At 35.4% G+C, this 16,075-nt stretch overlaps 1 protein-coding gene across 1 annotated transcript in view; it reads left to right on the forward strand.

Moving 5' to 3' along the window:
• Dok6 (docking protein 6) overlaps positions 1–10,095 on the forward strand; it is a 313,007-nt gene extending 302,912 nt beyond the window's left edge. The window contains exon 8 of the mRNA XM_026783400.1: positions 1,100–10,095. Within this exon, the coding sequence (XP_026639201.1) occupies positions 1,100–1,239 (140 nt within the window). The 3' untranslated portion in view covers positions 1,240–10,095. The remainder of the gene's footprint in view (positions 1–1,099) is intronic.
• The last annotated feature ends 5,980 nt before the right edge of the window (positions 10,096–16,075 follow it).

Genomic DNA, 16,075 nt, shown 5'->3' on the forward strand with positions numbered 1-16,075 from the left:
GTGTGTGCGTGCGCGTACGTGTGTGAGTGTGCGTGCGCGTGTGCGTGTGTGTGCATGCGCGTGTGCGTGTGTGTGCATGCGTGCTTGTGCGCGTGTGCGTGTGTGTGTGTCTTTCTCTTTGCACATTGTGAACATTCTGGCACATTTTAAGCAATCACTTTTGCTTCGATTGGTATTAGAAAATTTTTTATCACAAGGTATCAGCTAAGCAGCCAAATTTATGTGCAGGATTTTCTTAGGGTATATTTTGTGTAAGAATCAACTTTTTAGTCACTTTTGCTAGCATCGAAGCAGATTACCTTGGTAAACCAAGATATTCATCAGTTAAAGGGACTCACTAAGTTCCTGGGAGAAACTAGAATCCCTAATCTATTACTGTAAAATCATTTTGGTAATTGGTTATTACTGATGAGGGTAAAATCCAAAGTGTCTGTTCCCAGATGCTTTAAAGAAAGCATTCCATTAGTTTTCTTTCTTTCTTTCTTTCTTTCTTTCTTTCTTTCTTTCTTTCTTTCTTCCTTCCTTCCTTTTTCCATTTTTAAAAATTGAACATAAGATATAAGGAAAAGTAAAAAAAAGAACAGGCTTTCTGTCAGAAGTACCTTTCTAGGGAAAGGATTTCTGCTCTCATTTCAAAGGTTGAAGAAAGGAATGTTTATATTAGCCTAGCTCTCTGGATGTCCATAATTCTAGGAAAGATGTAGTTGGGAAAAATACTGATTCCTGGATATTTTCTTATCTCATCAAGATCAAGAAAATAAAGCCTGACATGGTGGCACAGAGTGTAATTAAAGCTAATTCGGAGGCTGAAGGAGGAGGATCATGATCTGCCTTGGCAGCTTACTCAGTACCATAAAGTAAAAAAGAGAGCTAGGTTAAATACTTTGACTAGCATATGAGAGGCCCTATATTTAATTCCCAGTACTGAGTTAAAAAAAAAAAAGACTCTGGATACCAAAGCCTAGATTCTTGCCATTCTTCTTATAAGCTTGATGTAGGTTTGAAGTCTTCGGTTAGATTTGTTTGTACTGTTTTCTACAGATACCATTTCCTTATTCTGATGTGTTTCTTAGAACAGCTTTCCTTTCCTCCTCTCCAGGTCATGGGTTTGGCTCATCAAAGATGTCCAGGGCACAGACATTTCCAAGTTATGCTGCAGAACAGAGTGAAGAGGCTCAGCCACCATTGTCTCGGTCCAGCAGCTATGGATTCAGCTATAGCTCCAGCCTGATTCAGTGACATACAGAGGCCACCACTGACCAGCAAAACAGTCTGCCCTGGAACTTCCATGGGGTCATTTCACCCTGTGTATCCTGGAAGATCAATTGCGGTACAAATTAACATTGGTAGGGCCTAGTCCCAACTGAAAGGTTAAAAACTGGAGTTCTGCTTCCTTGATTCAGTGGTTAAGTCCTTTATTTATTGAATTTCTATGGGGGAAATCTATGTTTTACAGAAAATTCCAATAATATGAACAATCATTTCAATAAGAAAAATTCTTTGTGTCTGACAGTAGCAGAAGCCTTGGCACTGGGAAATTTGCCCACTCTAGTTTGTGCCCGGTTGGGGTCACCAACATTTGTCCTTAAGACTGTTTGCCTCCGTTTCGACACAGGGCCTGTCTTTAAACACAATAATAACCCACTCTAATCTCTGTGGCTTTTTCAGTTTTGACAGAAACAAATCATGTAATCGTTACTCTGGCATCATAACTCTCCATGTAAAGAAGCCCAGTGACAATTAAGAGGCTGTTAAATTAGAATATTCTATTAAGAAGGACCCTGTAGCTCGAGTGTGTGTGTGGGTATGTGGGGGGGGGTGTCTGTATGTCTATGTGTCTGTGTGTCTGTGTATGTAGGATATTACTATATTCATCTACAGATTAGGATATATCAAATGTGCTAAGGGTGACAGGATATGCTCACTTAAATTATTGAAAACTAATTTGTCACATTAAAATTATGTTGAATAGCTGTTTTTAAATTAGTGCTGTTAGAAAATGAAAAGGGCCCCCTGTTAACAACAGTATCTCTGTAGCCCACTCTGATCCTATGAGGATTATGAGCAGAAACACAAGAAGGAAGCATTTTGGAAACAAGGTTACCAGCCCAGCTGTCCTGCGTGTCTGTTATGCTCTCTGTCTGGTTGATGTTGCCTTGTCATTGACTGTTTCTTCCACCTGAGCTACTTGAGAAATTGGTGTAATCTCCAACTCCAAAATGTTTGAGAAAGACACAAAGCTACACTGAAAATGAACTCAGCTATCTTGCAGTTAAAAGAACAAATGATACATGAAAGTAGATGTTTTAAGTTTCACAGAGGAATTTTTGCATGGGTCATCAGGGGCTTGGCATTTGCTATGGAATCAGAACTTGCATGGCTTGAATTTTTCTTGCCCTGAGCTCGATTGGTTGGGATGGAAAGAGAAAATGTTTGGCTTGCAATTTTTTTTCAGTTCTACAACATGAGAATGTCCAAGTTTGGAGGGAAATGGAAAATTCCTCTCAAAGAGAGAAAGTTTGGCTAGTTCAGGTCAACATAGACATATTTTGACCATAATTTAGTGAGTGAAAATATAAATTACTCTGTCTGACTCACCTGGTGTCAGGTGCCTAAACCAGATATCTGTCAGGGAATACAGATCAGATTCCTGAACAGAAGGTCAAGGTCAAGAAAGAGGAAAACCTGACTTTTTCTTTGATAGCAAAATGTTCTACCGAACTTAATCTACTAAAAGGGTACCTTTTTGCTGATCCCTCTTAAGATTTCATTCATCCTGAGCCAGGCAGTAGTGGCACATGCCTTTAATCCCTTCACTTGGGAGGCAAAGGCAGGCAAATCTCTGTGAGTTCCAGGCCAGCCTGGTCTACAAGTGCTAGATCCAGGATGGGCTCCAAAGCTACAGAGAAACCCTATCTCAAAAAACAAACAAAAAAATACATTTCATTCACCCTGATCCATAGCTTGTGAGCAGATTGACAACTCCTTTCAGTGAATTACTACTGAGTCTACTGAGTAAAGTGGTTATGCATTCCTTCTTGATAAATGTGCACTTACTGCAACTACCTACGCTCCCCAAATCACTCAGATAGGTATGAAAACCTTATAAAGAGACTAATCATAAGAGTTAATGTTGCCATGAAAAATAATTATCGTAAGCCTTCAGGGATAAAAAGAAAATTACCCAAACTCTACACTGTTAATTTTGCTGACACAGCAGAAGAGCACATGACTGAGTCCTTCTGAGGAGAGAGAAGGCAGCCTTCCCTGGAATCCAACATTTCAGGGTTCATGCCTCTAAGTTTCTTTAACAGACGGCATCTTTTATAGACATGCCATTAGTAAATATACCAGAGCAACTCTGAGCTGAGACTCTAAGAGCACAGTTCCTAGTGTGGCCATTGGAGCAAGCCTTGCCCTGGCTCACTGAGTTGAGCTGTTGCTTAGAGACCACGAGTTTCTTCAAGGGACTTATGGGGGAAGGTCCTGAGGGGCCTTGATTCACATCTCAGCTTTATCAATGTGCCAGAAGCACAGATAGCAAGTCCGGTGGGATTCTGCTAATTACGAGTCTGCTCTTGTGTTTCTCTGGTGGGTGACAAGTACCCACATAAAGTAGCTTCACCATTTGGTTACTAACAATGAGTATCAATGAGAAGGAACCAAAAATCATGTATAAGTTTAGATCATTTTTTTCTGAAAATAAAGTCACAAAAAAGTGTGTGAGAGAGGTACCTTCTTAGGCTTTAACATAATCTCATCATATTGAGAATAATACTGTAAAAATATTTCATGATACATTTTTAGGAGCTTTATTCTAGCATAATCCTCTGAGTACATTTAAAACTTTAGCTAAGTCAAAACTGCTAAGAAAGCAGCAAGAGAATTTATAGTACCCTAATATTCTTAACATGAGGCAGTGTTCATTGTAATAAAAGAGACAAACAGATGAACCTATAAAAACCAAAGATGGAAAGATATTTTTGACAGTCTCCTGGAGCCTCATAAAACCATTCCACCACAGTTACTAGAATGGCTATGGGCATATCTTAGCCCACCAGAGCCTGTAGGTTCTTGATTGAAGAAGCCTCTATACTTTGCAAACTATTCTCCCTTCAGAAATTGTATTATACCCTAAATGTACTTGTGACTTTCTTATTGTGAGGGAGAGACTGCTATGCACCAAAGAAATCTTTTGGCCCCTTTTGAGTATGACTCAGTTGGGCTTCCACTCAGATTTATACAGAGTGATAAGGTTACTATACCTATACCAAGTTGTTAGAGACCAGTGAAGAGGAAGGCTGACAGGCATGATAAAGTCTCTTCTAGAAGCAAACCAAACCTGAAGGTATACATGTTTCACTTAAATATTTTATGAGAGCTGGTTTTTCTACCCTAGTGTTTTTCTTCTGATAATATACATACAACCTGTAACACATACTTATCATTGTGTTAAATATGCAGAGTAAACAACCTTGGTCCACTATTTTTACAATTCTGGTGGCATGGGGGTTTGTACAAAACCACATTTTTCACCAAGTGACTGAAGAAAATATAGGCACTCAGTAATAATATACTTAGACCAGTTGGAAATAGTTTTGAATCAGTAGCTTCTGGCCACTGCCATAATTTGAAATTAATAAAATATAAAATATATATATCTAGAGTGAGCCTTTGCTGGTTCAGAATTAAACCATTGTTTCATATATTAGGTAATATGTTGTTTGATAGAGCATGTGCAAAGAAGAGAAGCATATTTATTAGGACTAAACCTTTCCTTGTTCTAGTATCTAGACTACTAGTACCAGTGTGTAGTTCTTTTGACTTCACTGGGATATTTTGTTTGAAAATAATTCATCCTCCTTATAAAATGACCAGCCATTCATATCTCTCATCTGACATAGAAGCAGTGGGGTAACCAGTACCTTCACACTGTTAGCTGTAGACTTTACAATCCTATTTATTGCATGTGATATCCTTGTAGTGGATATTAAAAATACATCACAAAGATCAATGTCTAACCCTCATTCTTTGACCAAGATCTCACAAAATATTGCTTTGAAGAAAGCATGAATAATTTGTTTCTTTGATTACTGGAACCACTTACAAATTAGCCAATAGTGCCACAGTGAAAACAAGCTAAGGAAACTACACTATTGTAAAAAATTGTAGTCCAGTCTTGACTATTCTAACACACCACTATAAATGGGCAATATTCATTCAGTGGTCCTGAGGTTTAGGCCTTTAATTTTTCATGTCTTATAAAGTACAAATATAATGTTAATGACTGCTTCAAATCTATTAATGTGTCTATCAAAATAGTGCAATGACAACTTATTTTTTATAATTATTAGTTACATAATCTTTGGACGATCATCTTCTCAAAAAATAGACCCAGAAAAGTGTCATTTGAGTATGTACTCATATTTTTAAAATGATATACTATACAAATTAATTTCAAGCCTATGAAATTTATAATGTATTCATAGGCTATGAAATTTATTAAAATTCCCCATGGAAGAAATAAAGTCAAAGGGAAATGATCAATCAGTAGGATAATTTGAGCAAAATGATAAAGAATCCACTGTCACAACCTGCATAATTCTTGAACCCTACTTTTCCAAGATTCTAACTTCATACTTTGTGGTATGGATTTTGCTTTCTACACTGCTTGCTATTCATCTAGTATTATGCGCAACTTAAAAATATACAGTCACATTATGTCTTGACATAAGCATAGAAAGCACAGTACCAACTTCAGCTTTCAGTTTGTGAAAAAAAAATTAACACAAAAGAAGCTATGTAAGCTACAGTTTTAGCAATGCAGGAATTGCACTCTGAAAGCAATCTCTTGGGAATTTCACCATATTGTTGTGTTATCAGTGAGAATGGCTGGTTGCTTAGCGTGTGATGAGAAACACATTATCACCATATCTGCATACTCTGTAAATGGATTAGAAAGATCCTTTGTGTGTGTGTATTTACCACAAGCCACATTTTCTTACTCAACAATATAAACCTTGAAACTTTTCTGCAATCATTCTCAAAGAAAAAGGCTTAATAGTTGAACAAGTTTTTGCAAGAATCTTGAGAAAGAAACCAGGCATTTTTTTTTTTATAGGCTTAAGCAGTAGCAGCAATTTAAAGGTCATACAGAGTGAAGGATTTGCTTTATGTTCCCCTGGAAGAAAACTGAAACCTGTGGGTGTTGTAATTTGTTCAGAGGCAATAGACAGCTGGGAATGCTTTTCTCCTGTTTCAAACCGTGACTGTTCCCTGGCTCCACCCATCTCTCAGCAGAACGTGTTGGAAACTGGAGAATAACATGTGGCCTCAGAATACTTAAGCCTTTGTATGCTGGAGTGCTTGCCTTTCCTTTTTACATTTTTCTTCCTCTTGGACTCATCACCAAGGATATGCAGAAAGTTTCTTTGTGTGTAATTCACTGCATTGATTGCTATAAGCTTTCCATTTATAGATTGTCATCAAGTACTTTATTACCTCAAATAATAAGCAAAGTAAAAGTTAAGGAGACTTTTTGTTGTTCTTTGATTACTTTTTGTCATATTGTTTTTACACCACTAGCAGCTCTATGGTAACCGTGATCATTAGTTTGGAGTTCCTTATCCCTCCAGAGGACATTTTGGTTCCATTGTCAATGACGTTTGTCACAATTGTGTTAGATAGCTGATGGCATTAGGGCTACCTTCTTTCATGGAAACCTCACAATTTCCATTCTCAAAAAATTGAGAGAATAGAATTTTTAATATCCATCAAGTGTTATGCACTTAAGTAGGTAATTATTTAAATTATATGAAATTTAAATAAAAAAGAAAAAATAGTTTCAGATACTGTCCCCAAGCTTAATGTAGTATGATCTTGTAAATATTTGTAAAGGAAAAATTCACTTGTATAGAAATATCCCCTGTAGTAATTTCACATATACAATAAGTTTTAATTTTAAATTATTTAATTTTCTTGGCCAACATCACTAATCTGAAGTGTTCATGCTGATTGTCGGAAAAATAATTTATTTAAAAAATGTTATCACTTTCTGAACAAATTTTAGTGGATAATACAAATAACTTAAATATCTGTCTCTCTCAGGATGGTTTTAGATAGAGCACATAAAATCAACTCTCTCTGTAGACAGAATATTTATCACTAGAGTAAGCTACCGAGCTGTCAGCAGTGGTACGGTGGATGAAATTCTATCACTGAAGTCACTTAAGGTATCTATAATCTCAAAAGAATCAAGTATTTGAATTTTATAAACGCAAATTCCAAGAAAAAAATGATTTAATTTTAAGGTACTGCAGAATCACTCTCAAAAGAACCATCTTGAGAAATTTATACTTATTAAAGATCACTTACTTCATAACCTAACAAGATGGCAAAGCAAACAACACAGTGATATTAGTACTTTCATATTAAACATATATCAGAACTGAAAATGATAATCATGAGATACAAATTATGATACAAATATGATCAGTCAAATCCATATCCATAAATCTATTGCATAGCTCAATAAACAATGCTTAATATGGACAAAAAGTATATATAGAGAGAAGTAGATTAATGGCTAGATGGGAGAAACAGAACACACTAGAGATGAGCTATATGATGTAGTTTGCTTTTTGCTATTTCTTAGATACTGTTATTTTAGCTATAAGAGGCAGAATATGAACCACACACCAGCAAATCTGTTTTCCTGAACGTGAAGGCCAGTCAGTGTCATCTCCACTGCAGGGGACAAAAGACCATGACTCCTTTGTTCCTTCTCTGCACTCCAACCAACACACATACTCAAATTCACAGATACACTATTGACTTTTGACTTTTGACCCACTCTCTCTGTTTTCCGTGGGCACTTATCATTTTAAAGAATCATTTGTTATAAAATATTTATCCCTTTGGACCTCAAAAATATACTAAATTGTATATTATATTTCTGCTTCTTGTAAATCTTTAAATAATTTGTATATACTTTCTAAAATCTACTGTTGATTTGTTGTTATAAAGAGATAGCATTTTTGTTGTTGATCAAATATAATGATTATGAAAATTTTGTTAAAATTAATTAATAGGACATTGATCCATGATTAAGAGATAAAACACCACCAAAATTTACTTCAATTGGAAAACATGAGTTACCATGTCTTATTCTTAGTTATAATCTATTCCAAATAAATAGTCTAGGGATATCTGGACTTTAAAAATTAGTTGAAACTCAACTTTTGAATAAAATGCAAAGAAAAACACTGTACATGGAGAGTAAATATGAGTTTTTAAGCATAAAATGTTATAAGGCAATAATAAAATTAAGAACTTCAGTTGTTTTTAAGTTAGTGTGTGTGGTTTTTGCCCTTCACTAAAAGTACATAGTTGAAGAATTTGTTTTTCTTAATTTATCATTTTATACATATTTCAATCATTAAGAGATACACCTATCTATTATTATTGAGTTCTTATAATTCTAAGAAATTCACAAGTGACATTGATACAAAGAGGATAACATAGTCACACAACTTTAAATTTTGCTCCATTACTTTAAAAAGGGTAAAATATCTGATATATTATTTTTTACCACAACTCTGCATGAATGAAATTTTGAACTAATTCAATAGCTTTACCCATAATTTATTTGGCTTTCCTAGCACTGTAATAGTTATTTCCGTTCATTTTTGTCATGTGATGAATGTAACTTTGTAATTAACCAGAATTCTGACAATCATATCTTGCTAACCTTTAAAATGTTAACTTCTTTCATCGCTTATGAGCTTGTGGTTTTCAAAATAAAGTTAAAGAGAATTCTTTATTATTTGTAAGGTTACTGAGAATGTATTATTAATTTCCAGTATTTCTCTAACCTTATATTGCAATAGAGTTAGAATTCCATTGGGTTGAATTTGCTTTGAAGAAATCATGGAACATTAGTATTACCAATGTCAATACAAACAATTTATTTATTGTCTAATTACAAGTGAAAAGACACCCAGAAAGCATAAGTGACTTAAACAATGTGATGTAATTAGACTTTGGGTTTTCTTCTATCTTTCTGCTCACTCATTGAGGGTATTAATTAAAATGAATATTTGGCAGCAAGATTGGACATCAAAATTAAAATTCATATAATGCTAACTGTCTGGTGGTGAGATGATCCATGATTTCCTTTGGTAATTTTCTTCTTATGATACAGCAGTCTTTGTCATTTGAATGTAACACTATCTAGATACACATTTGCTGAGCCTGTTTCTCAAACTTGGTGGTTAAATATTAACTGAGCCTTTATTGTTAGTTTCTTAATGATTATTTCCCCTTCTAAAAATGCATGTCACTAAAGAAAGTTTCTCAATTCTGGAGAAACCAAACTGAATTGTATATCCTGATCACACAGTCAAGTAATGCGAAAGTTCCCTTTATGAGGAACTATAGCCACACAAACTTGCAAGAAAAACAATAAAAAAAAATGTCTAGGGTTGTTTGATGCTACATGGTTTGAAAAAAATGCTTAAGAGTGGAGCGATAATGACAATATCCATTCTTTTTAAACAGCAAATAAAACACAACTGATTCTAAATACCAATTTTTGTGCCATTTTCATAAGAAATTAATGATGTAAATTTGCTGGGGTTTTCACCCCTTTGTCACAATTAAGACCATGGAGACTATTTTTGCTGGGGAAAGTATCTTTATGAAGAATGTAGTGGTTTATATAAGCTTAGAGCTGACATCCAAGACAATATTTAGTGAATACATGCCACAGGACACAGTCCCAAAGCAACTACTCTACTATTTTTGTAACATACAAACAAACTAGCTATGTTTGTTTCCAAGTTACTAAAAAAAAAATGTTAAACAAATTGATCTAATTTTGGTATCCATATGATGAGTTATTAAAATAAATGTTTGAGCAAGAACTGGCTAGAATATCTAACATTCAATGAAAATGTGAATTGTCCTATTATTTAGGCATTAGAATATCTGGCTGTTGTTTGATGCTGAGAATGATCTCCAAGTCTAGCCAATCACTAAATGCTTACTGAGTTCTTGCTACCTCCAAAATACAAATAAAGGACATGCAATATCTTCTGATTTTTGTTCTTTCCTCCTTTTAATTATTTTTGATATGTGCCAATATTAGGGATAGGCTCTAACAGCAGAGTGGTACTTAGATCACAAAATGACTAGAAATAAGAAAATAAGGAAAAGCAAGAGGTCATCCTGATCAGATTTCTTCTCCCCATTTTTCCCTGTCCTCCTCTTCCTCCCACTCCTCTTCCCCCTTCTTTCTATCCTTTCTTTCTCCTCCCCCCACTCCCCCAACTCTTTCACCCCTTACTCTCCTCTTTCTTCCTCCTCCTACTCCTTTTTTCTTCATCTGACAATCATATCTTGCTAACCTTTAAAATGTTAACTTCTTTCATCTGTCACTTGCTTTTCTTCTGCCTCTTCTCTTTCCCTGAGCCAACTGCCTTTTGTTTAGTCACAGATAATGGTCAGAAATCAACAGCAAATAATATCACATAATCATCTCTCACTATTGGAACTATAATTGACACACATTTTTAAATCTTCAACTTTACCTTTGACAAAATCTCAAATGTGTTCATGAAGAGTTTCTATCATGCATCAGTCTCTAGATATGTGTCAATTACAGAGGCCTATTCTATATATCAAAATTCCACAGAATACATGTAAACTCTAGTTATAAGTTAATCAATTAGAAAAATAGTTGTTTCAGACTCCAGTCTCAAAGTCTTGAATCTTCTCTGAGCTGAAGTTCAAAAACACAATGTGATGCCACTTTTCCAGAGCACATCAGCTAGAGGTAAGAAGGTAAGTAGCTTAGGCTGGTCTTATTCACTGAGTGCCCCTGGAGTACCATTGGCTTTACACATTCCTTCTTGGTTCCAATATATATAGTAGTGTTAATTTTGGGAAGACTGCTGCCTACAAGGTTTGCAACTCACTTTCAGTGCTGTAACAGAAAGAACGATGTTACATTGAATGAATTTTGAATGTCTTACTAAGCTTTCTTCCTTAGCCCTTCCAGCCCATATCTGACCCAGTTCCTCAATAGTGGAAGGGAGTTGTATTCTAAATTCAAATTTTCAAGGACCATTAAGGAACTTTTCTTGAAAATGTCAATAGCGGTAGGATTTTTATATGTGTAGAATTTGTAAACTGCATAAAAAATGTTGAGTGTAAAAGAATGCCCATTGCTATTTTTTGTATGTTCTGACATTAAACAGTGCTTGGCAGTATTTAAAAATGTAGGTGACATTATCATTGCATTGCATACAATATAAAAGTTCACTTTATTTGTGAACAAAATATAACTCCATACTTCATGTAACATTGTCCTTCCTAACTCTCCAGAGGAAATATCAAAAGACCTAGGTATCCAAGAGATTCCATACCCATGAGATAGCATCTTATTGCTATATTTATAATGAGTGAAGTAGGAATTGTAAGACTTACAGTATAATTTCTAGTACATCAGAACACTACATACTCTCAAACACTTCAGATCATTGCTATTGCATAGTCAGTTAAAGATCATTCAGTCTGTTGGTATTCCTAGACAATATTTCTCTGATGATGTATGATGATTACTAGCAATTGTAAGTAGAGACTATTCTTTCATTTTATGGCCACCCAGACCTGAATAATTACACAAAATTATATTAATTACAACACTGTGTGGTTGATGGCTTAGGTATATCTCTATCTGGCTCTTACATCTTAAATTAACCCATTTTTTATTATTTTATATTTTACCATAAGGCTCACAGTTTACCAGTAAGGTTTGATGTCTTTCTCCTTTGGCAGCTACAAGGCATCTTCCTGACTCTGTCTTCTTCCCTCCTCTATCTCTGCTTTGATTTCCTGCCTTTCTATATTCTTCTCTGCCATAGGCCAGAGCAGTTTTTTAATAACCAATGGTAATAAAACATATTCACAGCATACAGAGGGGCATGTAGGAACTTCTCCACCAATAGTCTTAGATACCAACCCATTTTGTGTATGTTCTCAGGTATTATAAGTGCAGATAAAAAGAAGCATGTGCAGTCTCTTATTTTTCTGATGAATTCGGTTCCCAGTTGCCAGTGCACACAGAGGACTTGGAGTTACTACCACTACAGTGAGCTGATCCCCAAAAAAATTTATTTTACTCCATTCTGAGTTATTGTGGAACTCTTTAATATGCCTACATATTTTGGCAATTTAAAAAGAAAAGTTTACAAAATTTGGTGCCTGAGACTGACCTCAGTGATGAATCATCATGACTAACACTTTATCTGCTCCAGTATTAGCTGATTGGGTAGACTTGACATATGGTGTTTCTGTACCTTCACACAAAATATCTCTTTAACCAGTTGCTACTTTTTGATTTACAAAGTTTTATGAATCTTAAAGGTGACTTAAGCATCATCAGGAAATCTGAAAAGTATGATTTAAACTGAGTTTCAGATTTTCTCTTATATTTAATTTTATAGTTATTCTTTAAAGTAAGTGCATGTTCAGTTTGTGTATACCCTGAAAGTTATGTCACTAAAATGATTTAAAGTGCAGCATAGACTAAAGAAAATCAGATAGGACAAAAGCCAGTATCAGGTCTTCCTAGTGGAAGCATAAGAAAAGTTGGGACAAGGCAGGAAGTGAATACAGCATGCAAGTTAGGAGACAGTACTAGGGATTTGTTTCAATTGGCAGAGTATTTATTTGCTTATTGAGGGGGGAAAACCTTGAGTTTTATCCTCATCATTGCCCAAAATAGTCACACATGCTGTTGACCTGTAATTCAAGCACTAAGGATGTAGAGACAGGAGAATCAGAACTTCAGAGTTATCCCTGGTTATATGATAAGTTCAAATCTTGTCTGATATACATGATATCATGTCTCAAAGACAAAAAAAACAAACATTAATAATAAAGTCCCAAGGAAAGCAAAGAATTTGAAGGAATTTAGCACCTACAGCTATAACAAACTTCAAACACAGTTGGATCCCAGAGATTGGACTTAATCTACAAACCAGTAACCTGTTAACAAAAAAGATTTACAGATCTTCGAAATGACATGAAAAGAGTTAATTTGAATGTTAACCATGTGTATAAAGTTCTCAAAGACAAGCTTAAGCAGGGAGAAGAGCAAAAAACATTAAGAACAGTTAAACAATTTCAACAGGTGTAATACAGACACAATCTACAGCTCTAAAGAAAATTAAGAAGAATGAAGTAACAGAATATTTGAACTGGCAGTATCTATGAACCTGCCAAATTTATGAAAAGATCTTAACAGAGAACCAGTAAGTCTTAGAACATGTAAATACTATAAACACAGAGAGATGAAGATGGAGTGAGGTAGAGGGACACAGAGAAAGAAGCACATGGAGAGACAGAAAAAAAAGCAGAACTAGACAGAGGAGAAAGCAAAGGAAGAAAATAAGAAGGGAAAAAGATAAAAGAGGCAAAGGTAAGGATGGAAAGGAACCTTGACCATCTCAAAAGATACACTCAGAAAGAAAATAGAATTACATAGTTTCCAGTTGAAAGCAGAGAACAGAAGAAAAAAGATAAGACTTAAAAGAATCAAAGAACAGGTATAATAATAGAAATTATTATAAACATATAAATTAAGTAAATAAAGCACTTTCTTTTGAGTGATTTGAAAATACCAATTAGAAAGCAAGATGGCTACTCTGCTTTTTAAAGGTTCAACTATACATTGCTTTAAGAAACTCTCTAAACACAAACATGCACCAACTTCAGTATCATGGACCAATGAAAGGCATGCAATGCCAATATGAGTCAAAACCAGCCAATCTAAACTTGGAGGATTATCAGAAATGAAAGGAATATTTAATGTGGGAGAGTCTTCTGTTTTTCAAGAAACCCAGCAGTGCTAAAAGTATAGTACTTTACAAAGGACTATCAGAATGTTTCAGGGAAAACTGATGAAATCACAAGAAAAATAGACTAACTCACTATGATAGCTGAAGACTTCAATATTTCTGTCACTAAGGAGATGGGAGACAAAAAGATTACTTTCATAACACTGTCCATCAATGCCATCATATACACACTTACAAAATGATGCATCTAACAGTCCAATGCACAATCCGCACAGAGAAACTGAAACATTCTTTAACATAGGCCATATTCTGAGCCATAAAACAACACATTCAAAAGAATAAAATCATGTGAGTAATCATTTTCAATGTAGTAGAATTAAATTAGAAATCTGTACTGAAACACAGTAGGGAAAATTCCAAAAGATACATACTAAATATTAAATTTTTTAAAGCACACAGATTTTGAAAGTGAAACTTGAAAATATTTTTAGTTAAATTAAAATAATCAGAATTTATGAGATGTAGTGTAATTTATAGTATTTGGATGTCAATTTGGAAAATGAAAATTAAAACATCAATAGCATGACCAGAAAAAAACTAGAAAATATCTAAGATCTAACCAACTTAAAGAAACTAAACAAACTTATTGGCTTGTTTCCCCTGGAAAGCTTGTTTCTCAGGCTGCTTTCTTATAGCTCAAGGATGGAATCACCCACCATGGGCTGGTCCCTCCCCCATTGATCACTAATTGAGAAAATGCCTTACAGATGTACCTCATGGAGGCATTTCCTCAACTGAGACGGCTTCCTCTCTGATGACTCTAGCTTGAGTCTCAAGTTGACTCACAAAACCAGCCAGTATTACTGACCTGTTGTCAACTTGACACACAAATACATCACTATTAAGCCACAACCCTTCCTTTCTTATTCATCCCTAAGATCTCACATTAAAAACATAACTTTAAAAGTCCAGTTTTTACAAATTTAAACACATTAAAACTTCAATTCCTTTAAAATAGCTACTCTCTTTTAAAATCCGAAGTCTTTTAAAATTCAAAGTCTCTTACCTCTAGGCTCTAGTAAAATAACTTTTATATCAAGAAGGGAAAATCAGGGCACAGTCACAATCAAAGCAAAGCAAAACAAAATCCCAACCATCAAATGACTGGCATCCAATCACCTTCTGGACTCCTTCAAAGAACTTGGACCACTTCTCTGGCTCAACTGTCTGCAGCAGACACAGATTGTCTTTTAGGCTCCAGCTGGCTCCACTCCACTACTGTTACTGTTCTTGGTCATCCCATGGTAATAGCATCTCCAAAATTCTGGCATCTTCTGCTGGAACTGGGCTGCACTTTTACCAATAACTTCTCATAGGCTCTCCTCACGTTGCCAAGTCTCAACTTCTTTATATGACTCTTTCCGTCCTGGGCCACCAAGGCTGCCCCTTCAGCAATGGCCTCTCTTGGCCCCACAGTGCCAAGCCTTAGCTGCTCTCCATGACCCATTTATGCCTTTAAAACCCAGTTCCACCTGGGTGACTCTTACACATTACCAAGTCCAGCTGTCAGCACAAGGTACAACCTTGGTTATCTGGAACATAATCTCCTTGTGCTCTCAGAAACACTTCCCAGAAGATTTGACCTCAGTGATGCCGGTCTTTACTTAATCACTGCTAATTTCTAAACTCCAACTGATCAGCATTGAGTATCTCAGCAAAGGAAAACTTCACTTTAGTAGTTCTGGTATCTTTTTAATCACAGCTGATTAATAGTCTTTCAACTTCCCAGATATTTCACAAGCCAGGCCTTCATCCTTTGTGCTGTTCTCAACACTGATACTTCCAAGCTCCCACAGAACACACCACTGAGTTCCCAATGATTTTTCTAGCCCAAAGTTAAAAGTCCTTTTGTAATCCTTCTGAATAAATGGTCAGGTCTATTACTTCAATACCTGACTCCTGAAATCAATTTGTCTTCGTTATAATTTCTATTGTTGTAATGAAACACAATGATCAAAATGTAAGTTGGAACAGAAAGGGTTTGTTTGACTTACACTGCCAATATCAAAGTCCATCATTGGAGGAAGTCAGAACAGGAACTCAAGCAGGACTGGAACCTGGAGGCAGAAGCTGATGCAGAGGCCATGGTGGTGAGCCACTTAATGGCTTGTTTCTCCTGCTTTACTCAGATTGCTTTCTTTCTTTCTTTCTTT

Source organism: Microtus ochrogaster, chromosome 18, assembly GCF_000317375.1.
Source record: "Microtus ochrogaster isolate Prairie Vole_2 chromosome 18, MicOch1.0, whole genome shotgun sequence".
Classification (NCBI taxonomy): Eukaryota; Metazoa; Chordata; class Mammalia; order Rodentia; family Cricetidae; genus Microtus; species Microtus ochrogaster.